Source organism: Ambystoma mexicanum, chromosome 9, assembly GCF_040938575.1.
Source record: "Ambystoma mexicanum isolate Mex_15411 chromosome 9, UKY_AmexF1_1, whole genome shotgun sequence".
Classification (NCBI taxonomy): domain Eukaryota; kingdom Metazoa; phylum Chordata; class Amphibia; order Caudata; family Ambystomatidae; genus Ambystoma; species Ambystoma mexicanum.
The window spans coordinates 712,229,190-712,254,367 of record NC_090931.1 but is presented as its reverse complement, the minus strand read 5'-3'; the positions used below and the strand labels follow the sequence as shown (position 1 = coordinate 712,254,367).

General features: G+C 46.3%; 1 protein-coding gene across 7 annotated transcripts in view; it reads right to left on the bottom strand.

The window, feature by feature from the left end:
- PIKFYVE (phosphoinositide kinase, FYVE-type zinc finger containing) overlaps positions 1–25,178 on the bottom strand; it is a 1,728,392-nt gene that overhangs the window by 1,044,565 nt on the left and 658,649 nt on the right. For all 7 annotated transcript variants that reach the window (XM_069615611.1, XM_069615606.1, XM_069615608.1 and 4 more), the window contains one exon: positions 113–220. In XM_069615611.1, the coding sequence (XP_069471712.1) occupies positions 113–220 (108 nt within the window). The remainder of the gene's footprint in view (positions 1–112; positions 221–25,178) is intronic.

Sequence of the window (25,178 nt, the reverse complement as noted above, 5' to 3'; positions counted from 1 at the left end):
TATATTTGCAAGCACGGACGTGAAATTCACAGGCAAGTGTCTATCTGGCACAAGCAAAGCAGTGACGGAAAAGGCACGGAGTTCATGAGCAAGGCAAAGGGCACAGTGTTACCTGAAGCACTATGGGATCTATGCAAGTGAACTTAGTTTCTTCTCGGTAGAGGTACTCAATGGAACACTTCAAAAGGAGGATTTTGGGGTTCTTTATGAAGGAATTCATCTGAAAAACAAAGGATAAAAAAAATATATATTTTACATGCCCAGTTTTAATTCCGAGTTCAAAATATTATAATGAATTTGAAGATACTGATGGGAGTTAGTCTCTCAGCAATACATTTTTCTAAGTAGTTTGAAGAAAAATCAATGAAACCATTACAGTTCAAAGTTAAGTCAGTAGATTGTGAATTATCTGGATGTAGAGGAGGAAGCTTAAACAGAAAAACTCAATGAACGTATGTGAAAAACATTGTTTTAAGATAAACAGGCAAACAATAAAACGGTGCAAAATCCTTTTGGAATTTCAACCAAATTAGATGGGATACATTACTCACCGTAATCGTATTTCTGATGCTTGTATCTGCTTAGATCACATGCTGTGCATAGGCCGACATCTAATGGAAGCTGCGGAGTATTACAGTTTGTTTTTCGAAACTCGAAAATGGGCGTCGACACAGGGCGTGCCAGAGTGGGCCCTTGGCGTAAAAGGCAGAGTCTTTTCAGAGAGTGAGTAACAAGCTGGATACAGCTAATAATCCACTTCGAGATGGCACCTTTAGAGACGCGATCCCCCTCTCTGCCTGTAGCTACGGAGACAAACAGTTGATCTGTTTTCCTTAGCGGTCTGGTTTTATTTACATAGTAGAGGACCGCCCTACGCACATCTAGGGTGTGTAGTTTCACCTCAGCCGAGCTTTGCGGGTTCTGGAAGAAAGCCGAAAGCTCGATGGACTGGTTTACATGGAATTTTGATATAAATTTAGGTGAGAACCTAGGGTGTGTGCGTAAAACCAGTTTGTCTTTATGGATAGTAAAGAAGGGATCCTGCACTGACAGAGCCTGAATTTCACTGACCCTTCTTATAGAAGTAATAGCTACTAAGAAGGCCGTTTTATAAGTCAGGTGTTTGAGACTGCTTTTATGCATGGGTTCGAAAGGGGGGCCCATGAGCTTGGCTAGCACCACATTAAGGTCCCACCCTGGTGGTGGGTTTGAAATAGGAGGGTGAAGTCTCTTTACTCCTTCCATGAAGGCTTTAACTACTGGTACTTTCCACCACGAAACCTTGCTATGGGAAGTGGTGTAAGCCGAGAGGGCTGCCAGGTGTACTTTCAGTGAGTTAAAAACCAATCCTGCATCTAGCAGGTGGAGCATGTATGTAACAATAGTGGAAGGAGTGCAATCAACTGGGTTGATGTGTCTACTGTGGCACCAGATAACGAACCTCTTCCACTTCTCAAAGTAACAGTGCCTTGTGTTTGGTTTCCTAGATTCTTTTAGGATGTCCATACACCTCTGTGGCAAATTGAGGTGTCCAAACTCTATGACCTCAGGAGCCATGCTGCTAGGTTCATTGAGTTGGGTTGCTGGTGCACTGTTTGACCTTGGTGCTGGGACAGTAGGTTGTACCAGGCTGGAAGTTTGATGGGCTCGCACACCGCCATCCTGCATAGGTGTGGGAACCACGGTTGTCTTGCCCACATGGGAGCAACTAGGACGAGCGTCATCGACTCCCTGTTCATCTTGTTCACCACTTTCCTGATGAGAGGAGTTGGTGGAAAAGCGTACGCAAACATCCCTGACCAGTTCATCCACAGGGCGTTCCCCTGGGAGTCTGGTTGGGGGAACCTGGATGCAAATCCTGGGCATTGTCTGTTTTCACTTGTGGCAAATAAGTCTATAGTGGAGAAACCCCACTGAGAGAAGAGATCTTCTACGACCTCTCTGTGAAGAACCCATTTGTGTTCCTCTGGGAGGGAGTCTCTGCTCAGAGCATCCGCTAGGGAATTGAGCTCCCCTGGAACATGTTGTGATGACAGGAAGATGTTCCGTCTGAGTGCCCATATCCAGATTTTCTGGGCAAGCTTGGACAGATTTGGCGAGCAAGTCCCTCCTTGCTTGTTCAGGTAGAACATGGCTGTAGTGCTGTCTGTCCGGATTTGCACTGACAGGTTTAGTAGATGGGTCTTGAACGCCTGAAGCGCTCTGAATACTGCCAGAAGCTCTAGCAGGTTGATGTGGTTCTTGGCCACTGAGTGAGACCAGAGACCCTGAGCTGTGTGGTGGAGATGGTGAGCTCCCCACCCCGTCAGACATGCATCTGTAGTGACTACTGCCTGTACTTCGGGATCGTAAAAGGGTTTCCCCTGTGCAAGATTCTCTCTTGTCCACCAGTGAAGGCTTTGTACCAGTGTTGGCGAAACGACCACTAGATCGTCCCACTGGCCACTTGCCTGAGACCACTGTTTTGCCAACCATTCTTGCATGGGATGCATGCGGAGGCGCGCATGGGGGGCCAGGTAAATGCATGACGCCATCATGCCCAGTAAACGCATTGCTTTGCGTACCGTTATTTGTTGACCGGACTGATAATGCGGAATTTGCAGTAGTATATTCCGAATTCTTTCTTCTGAAGGAAAGGTCAACCCCTCCTGGGTATCCAGGATTGCTCCTAGGAATTGTTTTGAAGTGCTTGGCACCAGGCTTGACTTCTTCTCGTTGATTGAGAAGCCTAACTCGTGGAGGAGGTCGATAGTCCTTTGAATGTTTGTCCTGCAAATTCCTGGGGTTTCCCCCGTTATGAGCCAGTCGTCCAGATAAGGGTACACTGGGATTGCCTCCCTGCGTAGGTGTGCGGCCGCCACGGCCAGTATCTTGGTGAATACCCTTGGTGCTTAAGCTATCCCGAAGGGCAGTACCTTGAATTGGTAGTGGCGACTGGCCACCTTGAAGCGCAAGTACTTTCTGTGCGCTGGGAACATTGAAATATGAAAATAAGCATCTTTCATATCCAAGGTTGCCATGTAATCCCCCTTTTTTAGGAGGGGGATTACCTCTTGTAGCGTGGCCATATGAAATTTTTGGGGCTTGACATACTTGTTGGCAGGCCGTAAGTCCAATACTGGGCGCATTGTCAAGTCTTTCTTTGGCACAAGGAAGTAAGTTGAATAAATACCCTTGTTTACCTGGTGTCCCGGGACGAGTTCTATCGCGTCCTTTTGTAGAAGAATGGCGATCTCCTCGAGGAGAATCTTCTGATGTTCTTTGTCGTGGAGGATGGTTCCGGGGGCGCTGCAGTAGCTCTATACAATATCCTGTGGATACTGTTGACAGCACCCATCTGTCTGATGTGATCCCTTCCCAAGCCTGGGTGAAGTTTGAAATGCGTCCCCTACTGGGGTTGCGTGAGAAGGGACCCTGAACTGAGCGTCACTGCTTTGGTGGAGGCGTGCCGCCTCCCTTGGTGGGGCTGCCTCTGCCTTTACCACAACCTCTCCTATTACCTCTGCCGTAACCCTGGGTAGACTGTTGGTTGTTGTTCCACTGTGTACCCTGCCCCTGGGAATAGTTAGATCCTCTCTGGGAATTTTTGCCGCGTGGGCGACGACAATTACTATTCCCTCTCTGGTTAGGGGTTTATTGGTTAACTGGCCAAGTGATTTGAGTGTCTCGTATTCGTCCTTGGCATTTTTCAGTGCATCTTCGACCGCATTTCCAAACAGATCGGCTTCCACCGGTTTGTCTAACAATGATGCCTGTGTTTCTGCCTTAAAACCAGACTGCCGTAACCACGCATGTCTCTTGATAACAGTACCTTCTGCTATCAATCTGCCTGCGTTGTCCGCGGCGTCGAAGGTTGCTTTCAAAATGCAACCAGACACGGCTCTACCCTCTGCGGAAATCCGAGCTAATTGGCCCTTTAACTGTTCGGGAGCAGAGGCTATGAGAGCCGCGACTTCTTCCCACTGATGGCAGTTGTAGCTGGCCAACAGGGTGGTGGAGTTAGCAATCCTTGCTTGATAGGCGGACGTTGAGGCTACCTTCCTGCCGAAACCGTATAGTTTTTTGTTCTCCTTGTCGGGAGGAGCTTCTGACGAAGACAAGGGTGTCCCAGCCCTCTTACGAGTGTTGGTGACTACTAGTGAGTCTGGCTTCAGATGTCCTCTTATATAGAGAGGGTCAGACCGTGCTGCCCTGAAAAGTTTTTCAACCCTGGGATTGACTGCTCTGGTGAGGTTTGGGTTCACCAGGGACGGATCTATTCTCCGATGAATGGATTTAAGGATAGGGGTGGTCTGGGCAACAGGCCTCCTTTCTCCGACTAACTCTTCTGCGAAGTCCCTTTCCTCCTGTACACCGTGGGTGTCAATGTGGAAATGTTCTGCTGCGCGAGCGAGAACCTCATTTAGGAGGGGTTGGTTATCGACCGGGGAGTTGGTAACTGGGGCTTCGTTCTCTACCGGGGAATCTACTCTGTATGTTTCCGGGTCATCCTCTTCTTCTTCCTGCTCCTCGTCATCCCCATAGTAGCCCGTCCCGGTTTGCTCTTCTATCATACCAAATTCTTGGTCTTCACAAAGGGAAGCCTCTCCTTGATACCCTGAGTAAGGTCTTGCGTAAGGTTGTACCTCGAAGGGTTCAGACCTCATCGTAGTTTCAAACCGGGCCTTCTTACTCGGGGTGATAGGATCAGTAGAGCCTGAGGGTGTGGCCCCTTGTGGATCATACGAGAGGAAATGTTCTGGATTTTTGTGCCTCTTTCCGAGCACTCGACGTCGTCGAGTCTCGGTTGGACTTAGTGTGTTTAGTGTGTGTAGTATGTGTAGTATGTGAAGCGCTTGTGTCGCCGGGGGTCTTCCCCATAGCCGCCCTGCCGGACGACCTTCCGAGGTCGGGGACCTGCGCTCGGCTGTCTTTCGACGCCGTAATGCCCTCGCCGTCCGAAAGTACGGCGTCGCTGCCATCGCTGAAGGCGCCCTCCGCTGCCATGGCCGCCTGCCTGGCGTGGTGGGCCCAGCGCTTCGTCGAACGGTCCTTAAGTGTCTTAGGTTTAAACCTACTACACGCTCTGCAGTTCGCTTCGGGGTGGTCCCTCGGCAAGCAGAGATTGCACGTGGCGTGCCTGTCGACCCAAGGGTATTTGCGATTGCACTTGGGGCAGAATTGAAAAGGGGTAGCCTCCATACGCACCTTGAGGCAGCGGGCTGTTAAGTGTAGGAAATGTATAAGGTGTACCCATATACCAAGAGTGAAGAGTATGTACCACCCCCCATTCTCCCTACTTGCAGGGCCGAGGCCAGCGGCCTACCAGGCCCGGGCCGAGGCCAGCAGCCTTCCGAGCCCCAAATCCGTCGTGCAGCAGCTGACGGTCGATTTCTTCTCCAGTCAGCGTCAAGTGTCGAAGTTCAACGTTGGGGTGGGGAAGGATGTCAATAGATTATATTTTAAATTCTAGCAAAAGTATGGCTAAGGCCAGGGGACTCCGCAAAATGCTTCCGACCAGTATGGCGGAAAAAAACAATCTGAGGATCCTAGACGCGTGAGGGATCTTGGGTACAGTGGACGTCACACTAGAGATAGTATTACTGGCACGCCCTGTGTCGACGCCCATTTTCGAGTTTCGAAAAACTAATTGTAATACTCCGCAGCTTCCACTAGATGTCGGCTTATGCACAGCATGTGATCTAAGCAGATTCCACAAGCCTCAGAAATTTATATATATTTACAATCATTACTAATATGGAAAAAGATGAAACAATCCGTGTATCTAAGTAGTAAATACATCTGTGACAAATCCCTTGATGTCATCACTTCCCCCTGGGAGGAGGACCCTTCCCATGGGGCAAGGAAGGTGAGAACACTACCGGAGAGTCCCCCTAGGGGTAGTAATCAGTCAGAGGATCCCCCTCCGTACGGGGGAAGTGAGGACTGTCCAGGGAGAATGCAGCATCCACACCATCATGCGGCCCAACCTCTATCGCCCTAAAATACAAATTGAGGCCAGCCACTGCATCCTCTCTATCCTCTTTCTTCTAAAAATGTCCTTATACATGTGCATCAGGCAGATAGAACTGTGACGAGGAAGAGTGAGGGAAGAGTGAATATGGATGACTCCAAAAAGTAATGCCACCAGGAAGAGCAGGGTAATGAAGAGCGCTATGCGGAACTGATACAAACATACTAGCAATTTGAAGCTAGAAAGACAATCGGGCACAAGAACTGATGAATGACCCTCATCCTCGTCAGTCCAGCCCCAGAGCAGCTTCAGGCTGGGGAGCAGATTAATGCAGAGATGACGCGCTGCAGACACAAACACCAGGAACAAGAAGGCGGGGACCGAGAAGATGCGGAATACCCATGACCTACCTTGTAGTTGGGAAGACTAGCATCCAGTGGCAGAATCCAAATCAGCCGATTGGTCAGGGTGAGACCCAACGAGCAGTGAGAAACCAGCGTGGTGGAGCCATCCATTGAAAGCTGCAAGAAGACTGAGAGCCCAGGGGAAGCTGCAGAAGCTTACTGGTTTTGCCAAGGACCAGAAACCTTGCAGACCAAGTGCAAGGGTATGCAAAGGGGGACCAGGAAGGTACAGGGAGACCCCAGGCGCGATGGTTGGGAGGCAGTACAGAGGCATCTTCGCATCCCAGTGGGACCGAAGAGAGTGACCAGTTGAGTACAGAGGTGGGCGAAAGAGCACCCCAAAGAGACTGAAAGAAATGACCAGCAGGATAGTGAACAGGCCTAGTCAAGAGATATTATGAAGCGCAAAGGGCCAGGAACTCGAATCCTGAGAAACCAAGAGTCTTATACATACGAAATAACGCTTGGTAGGTTAGTGAACGGGGCATAAGAAATGCACCTTAAAGAGCTGCGAAAGGAGTGTGGAACCCACACATAAGCGACGAGAAGTCCAGAGGAAGAGATCCTTTGGCATAAGTCACAAAAATACTATTGGTAAGAAAAGCTTGAGAAAGGCTTGGGTTATGTTATGTTATGTTATGTTACTTTGCATTTATATAGCGCCTTATGTACCATTGGTATGGTCTGAAGGCGCTGGTAGGTTGAACGCCCTTGGGAACCGAAGTTCAAGAGAGTAGAGAGAGTCAAAGGTGTGTGTGAGCACCGGATATGTGTGCTGCTGGTGTGGCATTCGTGAAATAGCTGCTTCTTAGCGGTAGGTGTGGTGGTTGAGAGGTCAATAGTATGTGTTTGTTCTGGCAGGAATTATCCAGACTGATTGTGGCTGCGTTGTGCCTGAGGAGAACGCCTGGCTGGGGGGGGGGGGTAACCAGCAGTGTTTAGTTAGAGCGATGGGGGGTTTGAGGCAGATGTTGGTATGAGAACAGCTATACCGAATGGTGTCATAGTATCGCTGTGTTCTATTTGAGTGGTGGTGTAAAGAAGAGAGTAAGCGTGGAGATGTAAATATGGTGGTTAACTGTAGGTGCTTAAGATCGCGTCCACTCCAAGAGTTCCATGAACTTTATCCATATAGTGGGAAATGAGGAGAAACAAAATTAAACACAGTAGCGGGTCAGTGGAGGGTTGGCCTACCACACGGACACTGGTGCCAGGAAGCGCCGAGAGGCTCCAAGGAGGTCAAAAATGCACTGCAATCACGAGTAATCGAGATGCCTTCTCAACCGGAGCCCTGCCTCCAAGCCAGGAGGCAAACCCGGCCCTTAGTAAAGGCTTGGAGATAAGGCTGATGGATATCGTCTCTGCCGGTCCCCTTTTACACCTAGGGACCGCATCCCTCAATTTATGTACCGGAGCCCCAGGAACTTGTAAAGATGGCTGCCACAGACTCGACTTTCCAACTGGACTCCCAGTCTGCCTGCCGTGTGTGACGGGAAATTGGCTGGAGCCCACAACAACCAGAGCCCTGCCTCCAACCGGCCCTCAGTAAAGGCCTGCAGTTAAAGCCGATGGATATTGTCTCTGCCTGTCTCTGCCGTCGAAGCGTCTTTGCGCCGACCCGCGATCTTCCATGGTCTGCTGCTCGTCCTGCCCTCACAGGTAAGCCGATCGCACTCAGTGCTGTACGAGTGCAGGCTTGGGCTTACTCAGGAACACCCACTCGTTTCACCTCCCCACTCCCTGCCCTGCCTACACCTACTGCCTTCCTGCCACCGCTCATGTCAGGTCTCTGCAAGTGCAAACCACAGAATGTTATTGCAGTGAAGCCTGCATACAAATGCAAACTTCCACCACCCACTCACTTCCTCCCAACACTGATAGAGATAAGGCCACACCTTAGCACTTCCACACAGTCTGCCCTCCCACCAGATGCCACCACATTACAACATACCTCAAACGGTATCATTTTCACAAGCTAACCCGCTCAACACAACCACCCCAATGTTATGCGTATGCAAGCCGCCCGCCCAGCTACACCGCCAGATGCCCAAACCTATGTCCCTGCCCTCATGCCACGGGACTTGCCAAAATAGGGGTTAAAGCAGAAACTACAATTAATCTTATCCTGGTATATAAGCTCTGTCTGCAGGTACTTATTTCTCAACACTTCTTACAAATTTCTTACTACCCCTACTCAAACCCAAGACTAGGTTCTCTCTGGTTGGTACATGAGTTGGATGTAATGGCTAATAATCTGGAAGTTTCCTTGAATAAAATTGGCTTTGAGCAGAAGGTTAGAGCTCCCACTCATTGTAAGGGCCATACTTATGACTGGGTGGTCATACATAATATAGTAACTAAGGGTCATCAAGCTTTTGCTTGTCCTTGGTCTGACCATTTCTTTGTTCACTAAATGATCACTAGTGAACTTCCCTTAAAACCAAAAGGATTATGAAACCAAAGGATTACGAAACCAAGAAGTAATGAGTAGAAATCTCAAGAGTCTTATATCAGGGCGGATTGAACCTTTGCTCACTTCAGTCATTGCAGATTTTTCTAAATTATATTCTGTTGAGGAAATCTCCAACCTCCTTTCATATTCGTTTGCAATGTCCGCAAAGACCCTTGCTCCCTTAAAAAAGTAACGCTTTAAAGAGATTCGAAATAAAAATGTGTGGTTCTCTCCTGGAATAAAAAAACTAAACAGAAGGCTTCCAAATTAAGACACTTTTATGCTTGGACGTCTAGTCAGACCTCACAGAATCTGTTAGCATACACAGTGGCTGCTAAAGACTATAAATTAGCAGTCAATGACGCTAAGAAAACCACCCTTAATAGCAAAATTCAGAATTCCCAGTCGGAAGTCAAGGAACATTTTAAGATTATGAGAGAGCAGGAAACTTCCCAATTACAGGATACTGGCCTTGTGAAGAAAGATGATGCTTGGTGTGCATCTATTCAAGAAGCCCTGCTAGGTAAACTTGATCAAATTCAGGACGATTTTGCCAATAAAACACCCGAATTAACTAAGGATTCGGAAGATTGTGATTTAGCAGCTCTGGTAGATAATCCTATAATACAACAATGTAGGTTTATGCCAATATCAGCACCAGAGCTAGCTAACATTATTGATAATCGTAAAACAAAAAATGTCCGGGCAATCCATGCTCAGCCATGATCATTAAATCTTGCCCACCTATCCTAAATGACTCTCTGTGTAGATTTGTGAATACATCTTTTTCCTTTAGAAAATTCAGTGCCATTGGCAATGAAAAAGGCTTGGATAACCCCTATCTTAAACAAAAGGGATTATGTCCGAAAATGCCTTTAAAATTATCAACCCATCACCAATACGCCTTTCTTATTAAAGATTCTGGACCGCGTGGTTTATACTCAAATATCTGCTCACTTAAACAAATATCCAATTCTTAATAAACATCAGTCCGGCATTAGAAAAGGCTACGAAACTGAAACAGCACTACTGGAGTTGAAGTCTAGGCTCATTTATGACATGGACAATGTAAAGCCATATCTCCTTATGTTGCTGGACCTTTCTGAGGCCTTCGACTTGGCGGATCATTCAATCTTGGTCACCAGGTTGAAGGATGTGGCACATTTTTCCGTTAAAGCAGCTTCATGGATATCATCGTTCCTAAGTTATAGAGAATGTCGAGTTTATTCTGGAGAGGCTGAAGCTCCGCCTGTGATCCTTGAATATGGCATCCCCAGGGTGCTTGTGTCCGTCTCCTTCTTTACAATATTTTTACGGTCCATTTTTTTGCTCTTTTGAACAGAATGGTGTGGCGTTCACAAACTACGCTGATGACACACAATGTGTCATGCCTCTGACTGGTTCTCATGAAGAGGATGAAATTCCTCTGAATAGAGTGCACAATCCTATCCAAAACTGGATGCTGCAGAACGGTCTTGCTCTGAACAAAGACACGACTGAACTCATGGTGGTTGGCACTCCGAATATGGTAAACACATTAGGATCTGCCTAGGATTGTTTTTCCAATGCAGATACTTACATTCCAATCAGCTCCTGAATATGAAGGTGCATGAAAACAGTCTGGTTTCGCCCTCTGCTTAATATATTAAATTGTTAGTCCATCTTCGCCCATTTATTTCTCAAATTAATGCAGAAACAACTGCCAGGATGATAGTAGGAGCCAACATTGATTACTGTTGTAGTCTCTTGCATGGCATCACTGAGTCGGATTGTAATTGCATTCTGGTGATGCAAAACAGTGCAGTCAAAGTGGTTGCAGGCCTTGCTTGGAGAGACCATGTCTGCATGGCCAGGCAGAGCCTGCACTGGCTCCCTGTGGAAGCTAGACTCACACACAAATGTCAGATGGGAAGGATGCCATCCTACCTACAGGATCTTGAGAAAGTTAACAAGACTCCTTAGATCGAATAATTCTGATCAGCTGGTATCTCTGTTAAAGCCATGAACAGAGCTTTTGTGAATGCGGCACCAAGGGCTTGGAATGCTCTTCCGCTTGACCTCTGAGAATTAAAGTTGACCGAGGTTTTTTAAAACAAATTAAAAACCCTGTTATTTTCTTAATTATTTTTAATCTGCACTGTTTTAGATCTGTGTACTGTATAAAGGTATATATATTTGTTAGTCCATATCTTTGGTTCATGTGCGCCCTTAAGCTCATGGGTCAGTGGCTGCACGTTATAAATCAATTAAAGTAAAGTAAAAAGCATCAGGATATGCTCTCAAATTAATCAACGGCAGCAAACCCTTCCTCACTATCACTAATCGCTTGGAAGTTGCCCAGGCACTGGTAGGCTCGAAACTTAACTACTGCAACTCCTTACTCTGTGGCATCTCAGAGAAGAACCCATGCAAACTACAAATAACCCAAAACAATGCGGTCAGAGCTGCCATTGACATTGGCAAACCGGACCATATATCGGATGCTAGAAAAGCAGCCCATTGGCTCCCAGTAAAGGACATAATCAACTTCAAAACTCTCTCCCTTGCCCACTGATGTCTTTCGAACGACGCACAAAGTTACCTTGCGGACAAACTAAAAAAGCATGACTCAGAAAGACCTGCAAGAACCGCCTACAGACAATGCCTTGTCACACCAAGGAGCATTCAAAAGCTGTGGGATCCAGTTTCCCAATCCGGGCACTGTCTCTATGGAAAAAAGCTTCCCCCTCACTTTTGAGAGGCGAGTGTACCTACAATGTCTTCAGAAAGCATATCAAAAGCTTGCTATTCAAACTAACCTCCTTTTCCTACTGCCTTACCACTTCTCCACTATGACTGTTTCCTGTAACTAGCGCATATATGCCCATTGGCTTTGCGCACTGCTATAAATGCACAAATAAATAAATGTTGTATTGTGGAACAACACATTAAAAGTCTAGTGATAGCTAACGGAAGAAGAACATTCCGCCATTCATGAACTGACTGAAATATCTGAAAGGAGGAGTCATCCTGTTATAAGCAGGATACATTCTACTTATAGGTTTCTGTTGAAGTCTAAGGGACGGAAATAGGTTTGGGACAAAGGACAGTGGACAATTTAATTTTGATGGACATTCTGACATTATCCTTAGTTTTGCTTGGGGCAGGGAACCCCCTCTCTGTTACACAAACAGGTATGGTCTTTTTGAGTTCAATAAACATTTATGCCAACAACCATGCCACCTTTGTGTCCCACGTCTACTTCTGCACCCTAATACATCTTGAATTGAATAAGGTGATGAAAGATTTGGTAAACTGGACAATCCTTGCTAGTTCAGAGCTACTGTTTTTTTCTACAGCAAAGGCAGAGGAATTATTATCAATGTATTTATTCCATATATAGCAGATCACTCTGGAGGTCAACAAGGGCACGCCCAGGTATTATCCCAAGTGAAGGCATATAGGGTGTAACCTTTACTACATGCACCATGTTGAGATGGATTTTCAGAACCTGCCCAGAATAGGACACCCTATTTTAGTGAACAGGGAAAAGACACTAACGTCTGGCCAAACTCATTCAAGGTAGGTAGTAGAGCAGTAAAGCTTAGACATCAGGGAATATGGGGGTGGTAGATTGGTACAATGAGATACCCAAAGAGCACTTAAATCAAATAATGTTTTATTTTATTGTGGGATATAGGTTTGACAAAAACACGTTTCACACATTACAACAGTTCAAAATTGCAAAAAAACAATATTACCATACATTAGCACCCTGGGTTGGCATGCTGGCCAATCAAGAGGCTCGGAACACGGGCTCTACTGTATGGTGCAAGCCTGTGTTCCGAGCTGCCTGAGCAGGCAGCGCCCCTACCCCTGCTCTCCCTTCATCACTTACCACCCATGTAGTTTCCTGCACGGTTGCTAATAGTGTCTTTTTTTGTCCCATGGACTGGCTCGCTGCTCATCAAGTAAGTCCGTTTTCATGTTGATGACATCAGAGTCAACAATGAAAACGGAATCACCTGACAAGTAGCACTACGTGCAGCCGAGCCGCAGGAAAAAAGGTAAGTTTATTTTTTTACACACAAAAAAATACACTATTAGCACCCGTGTAGGAAACTACACAAGTGCGAATGGCGATATGCTCCTCAGTGGCAGGCCGACCATCCCGGTAATGGCACTGCTGCCCTTGTTATGGGACTCTCGCTTCGCTCAACCCTCCACATTCCAGTCACAGTTCCAGCTTCTTCCTCTCCTTCCAATTGCCTGCACCTGAGGGGGCCTTCTATGCCTCCCAGGTTCCCTCAGGTGTGGACTGCTCAGCTTAATTGCCCAACTATTGCTACAGCATGCCCCTTCAGCCCTCTTCCTCGTCCCAGTACTTCTGTTATTATGGGACTTGTAGTCCCCTTCAATAAACTTAGCTCTTTTAATCATTGAGTTATTTTAAAGGGTGGGTGTATTTCCCTTAAAAGATGCACTGTTAGAAGTGGTTGTTACAGAGGAAGATATTTATCTTATTGTGCATTTGTAAGGTGCTTATACATCAAGTAAATTGTGTTTCAAAGCACCAACAGGGCAACAGGGAGGGAACATGGGAATGAAGGACAAACATAACAATGAAAGAGATAGGAATTCCTACCAGGCCTTGTGAGCATTCTGATTGTGCAAGTGCAGAGAGAGAGAAAGGATGGGCCGGGGGTGGAGGAGATAAGTGCTAGGAGTGACACGGATGGAAGTGCTATGGAGTAAGTTGCAAGCAGCTGTTAGGTGACTGGCAGAGAACACTACGTAAGAGCGGTTAACTGCCAGTAAATATGCAGGCCTATGGTAGCACATGCCAGTGGGCGCCCGAGGCAAGTGCTGGGAGTTGGCGAGTGCTGGGAATTGGCGGGGGCTGAAGGGGATCGGGGGTGGGAGGCCATGGTCCAGGTGGACACATAAGGGCCCTGGTAACCAATCTCAGCAACTATGGGGTTTAGCAAAGGAGAAGGGGGCCAGGGGGGAGGTGAAAAGGAAAGTCTTGAGGAGCTTCCGGAATTTGAGGAGATCCGGCACAAGATGAAGGGGGAGGCCATTCCAAAGGAGGGAGCCATCCAAGGAAAGAGATTGGCCACCAGCTCGCTGTTTGGCAAATTGCTTGACCCGCAGAGAGTTAGTGCCGGACGAACGTAAAGATCTGGAGGGAGAGTATTAGTGAGAGCCAGTTGTAGATCGAGTGGTCCCCGGCCCCAGACAGCCTTGTGGATGATGCAGAGGGATTTGAAATTGATCCTTGCAGCAACCAGGAGCCAGTGGAGAGATTTTAAGGCTGGAGAGATGCGGTCCCTGAGCTTGAGGCCCGATTCTGAATTAGCTGGAGGGGCCTTAGAGAGGAAGAGGGTAGTTATTGATAATGAATTGTATTTAAGGCATTTTCTCTAGATCCTTTTATATTATACCGTTGAAAGTAAGGAAGGTGTTTATTCTGAGATGCCCCGAAATATTTTTCTGTTAATAAGGCTTGCCCATCTTTAACAGAATACCCCAGGTTACATATCTTATATGGGGTCTAGGACATTAAAATGACAATATGCGATTACCTATTTTGGCAAGCCAAAAAGGCACTTCCTTTCAAAGGACAAATACTGTGCCTCAGACCAAGAGATCTCTCACCACCCTGGGCCCTGCCTCCTCCCTGGTGACCGTCCCGCAGTACACCACCCCCTATCTCCCAACATCAGGATCAGGAAGCATCTGCGTCTGCCTTTCCCTGGCTACCTGGGAGGAGACTTTAGGCAGGATTTCAGTGAGGAATGCGTAGGATGTTTCACACGCCCCAGTAAAAAGTGTTTACATTATAAGAACATCTACAAATATTAAACCAAATTATACACTATTGCGTTAGGCCTCAGCACACTGTAAGCAATCCAAATCACAGGTAAGTAGTACTACAAAATCAATACTATAAAGAGTTACACATTCACAGTTGTTGACCTCACTAGAGATTGCCCACACTTTACTTGTAAGCCAATCGGAAGTGATTCAAACATGAAACTGCAAAGCAAGTGAAAAACAGTTCAAGCAATGCAATAGCAGATGTAAGCATCAATGTAAAAGCAATGGGAAAACGTTTACCTTGCCTATAATATAAGGCCCCTATTCCTAAGAAGTCCTTCCCTCTTAAGGTGAGTAGGCCTAGGGACCTTAAGAGCCACACGAACCAAGGAGGTACCTTTTGCAAGGAGTCTCAAGACTTTAAAGTGAAGAAACAACGATTGGCAAAGCCAACAAGTGAGTCAATGTTCAAATGATTATGGGGACCTCTCCCAATCCCACCACTGGAGGAATTTGGGGGGGGGTGCTGGGGAGGGGAGGGATACTTGGCCTGAACTCTACTGATCATGACCATGCGAGGGAGAGGTAGGGTGAGGACTTTTGTGCCTGTACAACCCTATGGCGTGAGGAGGGGGTGGAAACAAGTATGCAAGCTTTCTCCCCCTTACTCGGATTCCACTACAAATCATTTCTAGGGTTGCTAGATTTACTAGGCTCACTAGTTGTTGGTTCCATTGCAAAGGGCCCAGGGATGTGGGTGCAGTGGTCGTTTTTTAGGTTCGCGATTAGTTCTGGATATGCAGCAGTTCCGAGCTCCCATGAGGTGATTCCTGATGCTTTGCAGCTAGAGGACCCAGACATCCTGAGATGTAGACCACCACAGATCCCACAACAACAGGAGACCACGCGCCACAGTGGAATCAGGCAGCAATGAAGAACACCCCACTCAGTTTCCGACAGCGAACTCACATGGCAAAGACAAAGAAACTGCTCCAAATGGACAGAGAGCAGCACGTGGAGGAGAATTCTTCTTAGACCAGAAGCAGACAGCCTGCGAAGCTCCAAGACGAAACTCAGAACATGGACCGATGCAGACGATGACCTGGATGAAGATTTTCAGGACAAGTAATTTGAGCTTTGAAGTATTCATAAAACAGTATTGCGTTGTTAGTTTCCCCTGCAGGACGATACAGATTATTTAATGGAGACCGAAAGATGGCCACGGAGGGGTTGCACATTTTGTAGAGACATCTGCAGGGCCTACGAGCTTCAATTCCACTGGGGCCTACAGGTGTTCCTAAAGTCGACGTGGTGACAGTCACAGCTGAGTGCTTGTTGGCACTTCATTGTAATGTTGTCCTTGACAGGAAGATGGTGCCTTGACTCTGGCAAAGAATATAATGCAGCACTCCTAGTGGTGATTAATAAAGAGAGGGCTCAAGAGGGATGTAGGTGTGTGGAAGGAGCAGACTGACACAGACGAAGCATGACTGTTGCTAAAGACCTTTATTCATGAGGATAATAAAGGAAACCCTACCTGGCCCAATTACTAAGAGGGGGTTCCCTGCCTCAACTAAATACTGAGGATATGTCAGTATGCCCGTAACCAAATGTCCTATGTCCTGCGTCAAAACCTATTTCCTTCCCTTCCATTTCTAACCAAACTAAAAGGTTGGCGAGTCTTCTTAATGAAGAAGAATGGCTCCCTTCTGCTGTAGAGTGCAGCATCATACCAGTTGCCTGGATAGACTATTTCTTGAGGGAACTACTCACTTTCCCAGGTTGCAGTCCCTTTCAAAGGCAGAACACAAAGTTCCAGATTGAATATGTCTCAGTCCACAAATAAAGCAAGGTTTCAATGCAAACCCTTAGTGCCAAGAGAATGACTCCCTTCTCTTGTCCTTTCTAAGGATTCTCACAACGTTCACAATAGCAGGGGGAATGACTCCATTCCCCTGGCCTTTCTTAGGCTTCTCACAATGCAAAGATAATGACTCCCTTCCCGTGGCTTTTCTCACAATGTTCACCGACACCATGGGGAATAGCTCCTTTCCCCTGGCCTTTCTTAGGCTTTTGTCACACTGCCCACCAGAAGATGACGTAGGTTACCCTTGATAAAAGGATGCAGGTCCCAGACTTGTGAGTTTGTCTTCTCCTGATGCTGCAGAACTGGTTTACTATGTAGCCAGGCAGTAGGACTAAGAAGATGACTTGGACTCCTCTTCATAAAAGGCCCCGGTCCCAGACCCGTGAGAGTCTCTCCTCTTTAGGCTGCAGACGTGGTTCTCTATCCTGCCAGATACTGGGACTATGAAGATGACTTTGGAGGCGGTTCGTTATTAGGTGTGGGTTCCAGACCCCTTCTTTGTGATGTTTCTGCCCTTCGGGTTCCCACCAACCATCATGGCTACCTGGACCTCTCAAAGGTTCTTACCGGCAACCTCTAGTGGTCCATGGACATCTCCTCCCTGCTTGGGCTTCTCACGGTCTTCTCCAGGGGCTACAACGGCCTTGCAGTGTACCCCAGCTCTTGGGCTGCGCATTTCCAGCTCTCTGCATGCTCTGGTTCATGGTCAGCTGGCTGCCCTTGTCTCTGCCTCCTTTGGTCCAACCATGGTGGATCCGTCGGGGATGCCTCTGCCGCTGACCAAGTTTCTCTGTGTCTGTTCCTCCAGATCGTTTCAAGTTTCCTGGTTCCTCCAGGAATGGTCCGACAGCCTGTGAATTCCTTCATCCCTTTTTATTATCGGGTTGGACTTACTTGTTCCAAGTTGTCTAGAGTTTGCATGTTGGTTACGGGGGGCACTCTGCATTGCTCTGTGCCGCTTTGTCATCTCAGTATTGATGTTCCCCTCCTAAATTGGGTTAGTGGTGCTCTTCTTAGCCCCAGTTACTGTACATGGCTCACATAAGTAGTCCCTACTCTTCCTTGTCACAGTACTTTTTAGGGAGGTCAGCTCATCTACACTACAGAGATACATGGAAGTGTGTGGGTTTAGGGACCCTTTATAGGGTAAAAGGATGAGGGCGGTGGGGATATGCTTTAGGCACACAGTGTTCTTCCCGGATAGTCGTCCCTAGTCCCAGAGGGGGATCCCTCCCATGAGCTGAGTACCACCCAAAGTATGGCCATCGGGTAGCGGACTCACCTCCCTGGCCCCATGGGAAGAGAGGACATCCCGGAATTAGTCACAGGGAATTTTCAGGTAAGTCTGGTCAGGGACAATAAAAAATGCTTAGCATTTTTCGCCAGATGTATAGAATGCAACTTCAGGTCTGAAAGGCCTCTTCAAAATCCAAACAAATATCAGCATCTAAAAGTTGATGTTCAATCATGGATAGACAAGCACAGATCAAGGACTAGCAGTAACGGCTAGCATAAACATTGCAATGGGGTATCCTAAAGAACACAATCAAACTCAAAGTAAAGTTCAAAGATTTTTTTAAAATAAAAGCAATTGACAGATTTTGGTCAATGTTACAGAAGGTTATGTTTATCCAGCTTTGAGACAATGGTCTTTCTTTCCTCAAACCAATCCAGTAAAAAGTGCCTTTTGCTCAGGTTCTGCCAAGTGGTTTTGGGAGACAGAGCAGCAGCAAGATACTTGCGGCTGAGAAAGTTACTAGCTCTGGGGAATTCTCTCAACAAATCTAGACTGGCTCAAGGTTGTAAGGTGAAAGGATTATCACTGAACTTTTGATTGTAATGTAATGTGAGGGGTTTTATACTGTGTCCATTACCATCTTGTGATCTCCCAAAGCCGAGGCTAGTCTAAGTAGGCATTGGTTATTGTGCCTATGTCTCATGTTGTGCAGCTTTTGAATCTCTTTCAATGGGACCTCTAGCTCAAATCTGTAGCACTAACACCTCCTGTGTGGAGAGTAGTGTAGAGTAGTGTAGAGGAGCAAATGTTCCCTTTTCTTTTGACTGTATGGGGAATCTTCACATCCTTAGTGAAGCCAAGGCCGGCTGGTAGCAGTAGTGTCTTTATTGTACACTTTATGAGGCTACTCCTGTGCACCGTTTCTTCATGGCAGCAGTTTGTTCAATAAAGTACTCAAAATGGCTAGCATGTTGTTAAAGTCTTGTCTTGGAGCTTCACTATCATTTGCCCAACTTCCTTCCAGGCACAGGAAGTAAAGCGTATGTGTGTGTAGTGTAAAACTACATTCACAAAGAGAAATGCAGAGCATGACTTTAAAATTACATAATAAATGAGTGGTATTTCCTAAAATTCCAGTTCCTAGTCTACAACGGACTGAACCCTGTGTGGTTACAGGAAATATGTTCAGAGGCACGCAAGTACCTCCAAATTTACTTTAGGTGAGTTTCAGGACAGGTAGAAAGTTCCAGAGGAATCAATGGGACAAAGTCAATGGCTATCAGCTTTGTATGGAGGTAAGTTTGTTTCACCCCTGTGAGAAACCTGAGGGCGTTCTCACAAATAGATCCAAAGGATCCTTTGTTCAGGTGGCCAGGGGAGGGCCATCCCTCTTGGATTTCAACCTTGCAGGCAGACAAGCGAGGGAGGATCACCTGGGCAGAGAGGTCCTTTGGGACTGAGGGGAGAGCGCCAGAAGCTGAGACATAGTACTCACCCATTCCTTCCCCCAATTCATCCTACCCTCCCTCTACTTTGATGGGATATTGTCTCCCAGGCCCAGTCTGACCCCATGACTTTCCCTCAAAAGGAAGGAAACCCAGATCTAAGGGTAAACCAAACCTTTTCCCAAAACATGACAGTATCGTCCCTTAAAACTAGAGGGGTTTTCTGTAACTCAACTTTCTTCTTCCTGGTCATCTTCCTCTAATAAGACTAACATCAGGGAAACTGGAACACACCCATTCAATACAACTACCCCAATACTCCCCATCAGACGAACAAAGAAACACCCTCATTCGATATCATACATCATCACACTCTCCCTCAGCCTTCAGGGGGTATTTTCAATCCTATCCCATTCCTCACTCCTCCCCATTTCCAACATGTACTGGTATGAGGAAGAGGCCATCAGGAGCAATGAAGGTTACCCATAGGAACAACATGGATATGTAAAAAGAGGCCCATTACATACCGCCATTAAGCTGTCCCATTAGTGGAGTCAGGCAAGGTCAGGCACTGCACTACAACTGTGCACACCAGACTACTTGACTCTCCCCTAAAGATTATCAGAAAGAAAGAGCAGGGGATGAAAAGGTACACTGCACCTTTAAGACTACTCACTTATTCAGGACTAAAGGACAGACATGTCCTGTTAATTGGAGTATTGGAGGTCAGTCAAACCCAGCCCTGACGACACACCTGCAGCCCAATGATACAACCGAGGTGTATAAAAAGGGAGTTCTGAGAGCAGAGTGGGAAGGAGTTGTTAGATCAGAAGGGAGGCTGCATGGCTGAGACCAGGAGGGGATCCCTTCTCAGTCCCAAGCCCGGTTCTGCCAAGAGAGGAGCAAGCTAGGGATGCCGCCTGGACCAGAGAAGCCAAGGAGCAGCAAGGGGCAGAAGCTGAAGGCTGGAGGCGAAAGGGTGTGCAGATACACTGGTCCGGTGTCTGAAAGGCTGCGGTGTGGCGAGGGTGCCATGTCTCCAAGGAGCCAGAGAGGCTGCCTGCATCCTGCTGGTCAGCGTTCAGTGAAGTGCTCGTTCCTTTGGGACCTGTGGCAACCCAAAGGATGTCCGAGGGACAGGTGGTGAAACCCTGACCTCAACCCTGTGTATCCTGAAGGTACCGCCTGTCAACGCAACGCTGCCAGTTGAGTTTTGTGAAAGTTAATGAGAGAGAAACTCGGGAGCGTGCGTGTGACTGCAGCGGAGCGGAAGAAAGGCACAAACTGTAAAGCGGTACAGAACAAAAAGCAAGTGACAGATTGCAAAGAGGCATCAGAAAGCAAGTGACAAGAGTGTAAAGCGACACGAAGCAGGAAAGTGAGAGAAAATAATCCTTTTGTGAACTTAAAGTCCACTTTTGTCCATAGGAAGAGGGGCATTGTGAGAGTTGTAGTGAAGAGCTAAGTTATATGAGAAAGCCAAAGGGGTCTGGGACCCGCATACATGAGAAAGTTAAAGGGGTCTGGGACCAATGTAATAAAGAAGAAGAAATACTTGAAACACCAGCATTGCCTCAGTCAAAAGAAAGCCAGGAGTTTTTCACGGAAGGACAAACATAAGAGTGCGAGTGACCCGAAAGAGAAGTGAAGGTGCAAGTGAGCACCGGTGAACGAAACAAGTGTGCAAGAGGCACGCAAAGGAAAAGGACAAGTGCAAGGGTGCATAATCGCAAAGAAATTAATGTGCAAGAGGCAGAGTGAACAGAAAGGGAACCCAAAAGGGAAGGTGCTAGGAGCACCGCAAACAGAGAAAGCAAGATAAAGAAGGTGCAAATGAACACAACCAAGTGAATGATAACCAAGTGGTGCAGGAAGCACCTGGAAGAGGAAAGCATAGAAGAGAAGTACAGGAAATACAGAGAGAGGCCATGGATCAGAATGGTCGCACTTAAGATGAGCCAAGAACTGAGCATTTTCGAAAGTCTCTGATATTACCTCATGAGAAAGTTGCATGTGAAAGGAACAGTAAACAAGAGAAAGGTACATCTTGACAAAGGATGGTTATGTTAATGAAATATATGATGCAAGAAGTTCAAAAATGTAGATGTTAACGCTTATTGTAAAATTGTGTTGAATTTATGTGAAATTGTTATGGTTTACTGAAAATCCAATAAAGAGATCTTTTAAAAAAAAAAACTGAAGAGGCCTGTGCTTGGGAAAGGGAACCCTGAGAGAAGAGAAACAATGTTGTTAAATTGAACTTGTGTTTGAAACTGAAGGAGCCTAGAAGCCTGACAGAGGTGAACTTTTATTTGTGAAACAGAGAGGCATAAGATTGGGGAAGGGAACCCTGAGAGGCATAACAATGTTGATACTGAAGGAATTGAAGCTTGGGGAAAGCAACCCCAAGAAGTTGAAAGAGGAACCTGCTCGATGAGTTTTCTTAAAGTCCCACTTGGAGGTAAGACTTTAGTAAGCTATCCCAGTGGTTTGTAAATCCCCAACTCTTAGTATCAGTCTCTACTACTCAGAAACATTGGTAGAGTGGCAGAGCAGTCAGGCTTATCTTAAGAGGAAGATGTAAGCTGTAGGTAAGTACACTGAACCCAGCTAGAAATGCACCTCAAAGAAACACATGCATTTATATTAAAATATAGATTGATTATATTTACACAAGAGCAACTTTTAAATACTTAGTATGAGAAACCAACACACATAGGTATACTTTTCAATACTTTCAAGAGGTCACTTCTTAGTTGGTGGTTGCTGAACGCATACAATTGTTACAGGGGTTTGACAGTACTATCGGTAAAAATGCGCACCCAGAAAGTAATACAGTAATTGCATTTAGTCAGCATACACATAAAAGATAGTGATTTTTAGGAAGGAAAATAGTTGGTTAGTGTTATCCTAGCAGAGCTTTAGGATCTAGAGGCAGTTTCCCTGCACAGAAATTCTTCCAAAGTACAAAAACGCAACTCTAGCTAAAAGGCAGTTCGGAGAGGCCTAAAGTCTTGAAAAGCAGCAGAAGTCAAATGTTCCTGTGGATACTTTCTAGACTCTATGAAGAAGATATAAGAAGTCTTAACCAACATTGGAGACCTTGAGAAAGGACTCACTAAAGGGACACAAGCAGCTGCTTGAGTCGGAGGTAAGAGAGGGTTGCCTTGGCCACCTCTATGTGCAGTCCAACACTCTGCAGCAACTTTCTGGAATAAGGTAAGCAATACCCTTTTCCCCACAGTACCTTAGGTTTGAAGAAAATGTTTGTGCTGGATGCTCGGCAATGTTGCAGCTCTGGACCCGACCTCCAGATTCCTTGGTCCGATGACGAAAGGCAGGACAATGGACGGGATCTCTCTGCAGCAGTCACGGGTCCCTGGCATGGCTTTCCTCAAGTTCTTTGCGCACTCTCTGGTTTTGGAGCCTTTTCTGCAGCACCAACAAAGAACGCGATTTGCCCAGTAAATCTTCTTTGCTTCCTGCAGTCCCGCACTGATGAGGGGGTCTGGGCGAGTTGGATCGGATCTCTGGAGTGTCCTTGAGGGCTCAGCAAAGATTTGGAGGGATTCAGCCTTTCCACAGCGATGCATTCGAAACATGCAGCAGGTCTTCTGGTATTGGCGTTCCACAGCTCTGGAAACTCACAGGACCTCAAGAGATGGCTCAAATCAAAGTACATCTTGTGGCGGGTTGTTCCCACCAGACAAAGGGAAGGAGTCGTACTCTTCAGAGTTCCTCTCTTGCATAGAAAATGGGGTCAGGACAGGAGTGGTTGCTTCACAGTGTTTCAAAGGGTCTGTAGGCGTTTCTGGTCATCTTATTCTACGGTTACTTCAGCTTCCAGTGGTCGACTTGCTTTTCACTCCAGGAGCCTCACCTTTTATATAGTTCCAGCACACACTCCTCTGCAATATCTTTAAGCAATTTACAGAAAGGGTTGTTTGGCTGTCCAATCAGGACAGCCATAACCCCAGTGGGAACTGGTTCTATTCAGGCACTCTGGCAGACAAAGGACATGGGGGTGGAAAACTCCTCCCCCACTTCCTGCCTGCCTGCCAAGACACTCTGTAGCCTAGGCAGGGGCAACCAAGGGTTCCCGCCAAAGGCAAAACATACACACAGACCTCCTTCTCCCATAATGGTAGAAGGGCTACCAAAGAACAACCACGCTAGTAATGGAAAAAAAGAAGGGAGTCCCCAAGTTGGTACTTGGGTGCCTTTATTGTGCACCACCGGGACTATGGGCATAGCCTGCTGTAGAAAAATCTATGTGATTTTAACAAACCAAAAAATAAAGAATTCAGTTTTTACAAACCCAAAATAACGAACAAAATACTGATTTGTTTTTGGTGAGGGAGGAGTCTGCCACCCCCAAGCCTCCTGTTTCCCCATGTTTAAAACCCCACCCCAACCCCACCAGATTTAACCCCTTACCTTAACTCATATATATATATATATATATATATATATATATATATATATATTTAAAATACAGTATTTCTTCATTGTGTTTTATTTGTTATAATTTAACTCTTTATTTTTTCTTAGGTATAATCACTGGCTACCAAAAATCACACAACAGTTGGTAGAACTCGTCCACTGCCACCAGCCATAACTAGGAGGATATCTGTGTGACTAAAAAGTCACAGGAGCAGACAGAAGGGGGATACTAGGTAGCCCGTTGGCTCTCTGCATCAGGTGGTGTGTGCCAATCTCTCAGACTATAAGGTTTTAGGAGAGATACTATCCTTAAGAACTGTAATTACTCTAGGATAAAGAAAATAATCTCAAAGGAGGACTCCAACTGTCCCCAGCAACACTGCCCCTTAAGGAGCTGTGTGCTGCAATAGTAAAATACAGTTGCCTTTAAGAGCTATGGAGAAAAATAGACTCCATAGTACAGGGGAAATACAAAGAATAGAGTTCCAAAAGACAGAGCCCATAAGAATGAATGAGTGGAAAAAGGTTCAGCTCATTCAAGTTTAAAGAAAAAGCCCCAGAAGTCCAGCAAAAAGTGCCGGGGGTCTCACTAGGAGAGGGCATGAAGCATAAAAATGATAAATCTCCCTAACAGAACCACAATATTTTTTTTTTGTTCTGTTGATTTTGGACGCGTTGAAGCTTGGGGAAGGGAATCCCAAGGAACCAAAGACATTGAAAGTATTGCAACATTGCAAGGGCCCTGTGGAGAAGGCCCTATGAACAGCCCTTTTTGATTGAACTCTTTTGTGACATTGACCCAAGTACACCCGATGAGAAGACCACCTGAAAATAACCTTGGTTTCATATTTTCTGTAGGAACATTATTTTTCCTTTTTAAAGACTTCCTAACACATTTGTGTAAAAGGTGAGGTCAAGCATAGGTTTAGACACAGACAGATTATTGTTTTGGACTTTTAGACATCGATGGACCTTAGAAACATCACTTAAGGTACCCATCCCTTTAGTGTTAGGGCCAGTTAGGCATTACACCAACCCAGGAACCCGCGTAAATAAGATTTTGAAACTAACATCTTTGAGTCTGTGTATCTATTGATACCATGACTGTCTCACACCGTATAACTGTGGCTTCTGTGGGTAACAAACACAGAGGAGATCCCAATAAAGGGATCCAGAGGTTGGTTTACAGAATAAGAAGCCCCAGAGGAAAATGCAGCATAGCAGGGGTACCCCGAATTTAAGTCAACAGGAAACACAGTTGAGACTCAAATCTTGACCCGCACAAGAGGGACGCCTGAGGCAGAGTACCAAGAATGATCGGTCAACCCAGAGGTAAATATTCATAGTGGAAGCTTTGGTAGGAATAGATCCAGCATGCAGAAACAACCTAGGTAACTGCAGGATTCCGTAGTGTGGCTAATAGGATCCAGTGCGCAGGGGCTGGAATTGTGAGCCAATGATGAACACCACGACCAAGGAAAAGAACAAATTACCTACCCGCAATGACAACCTTCAAGCCAGGCGTGTAGAATCCAGTGACTAGGACTCTGGGAAGAGGAAACCTGTGAAGATGACACT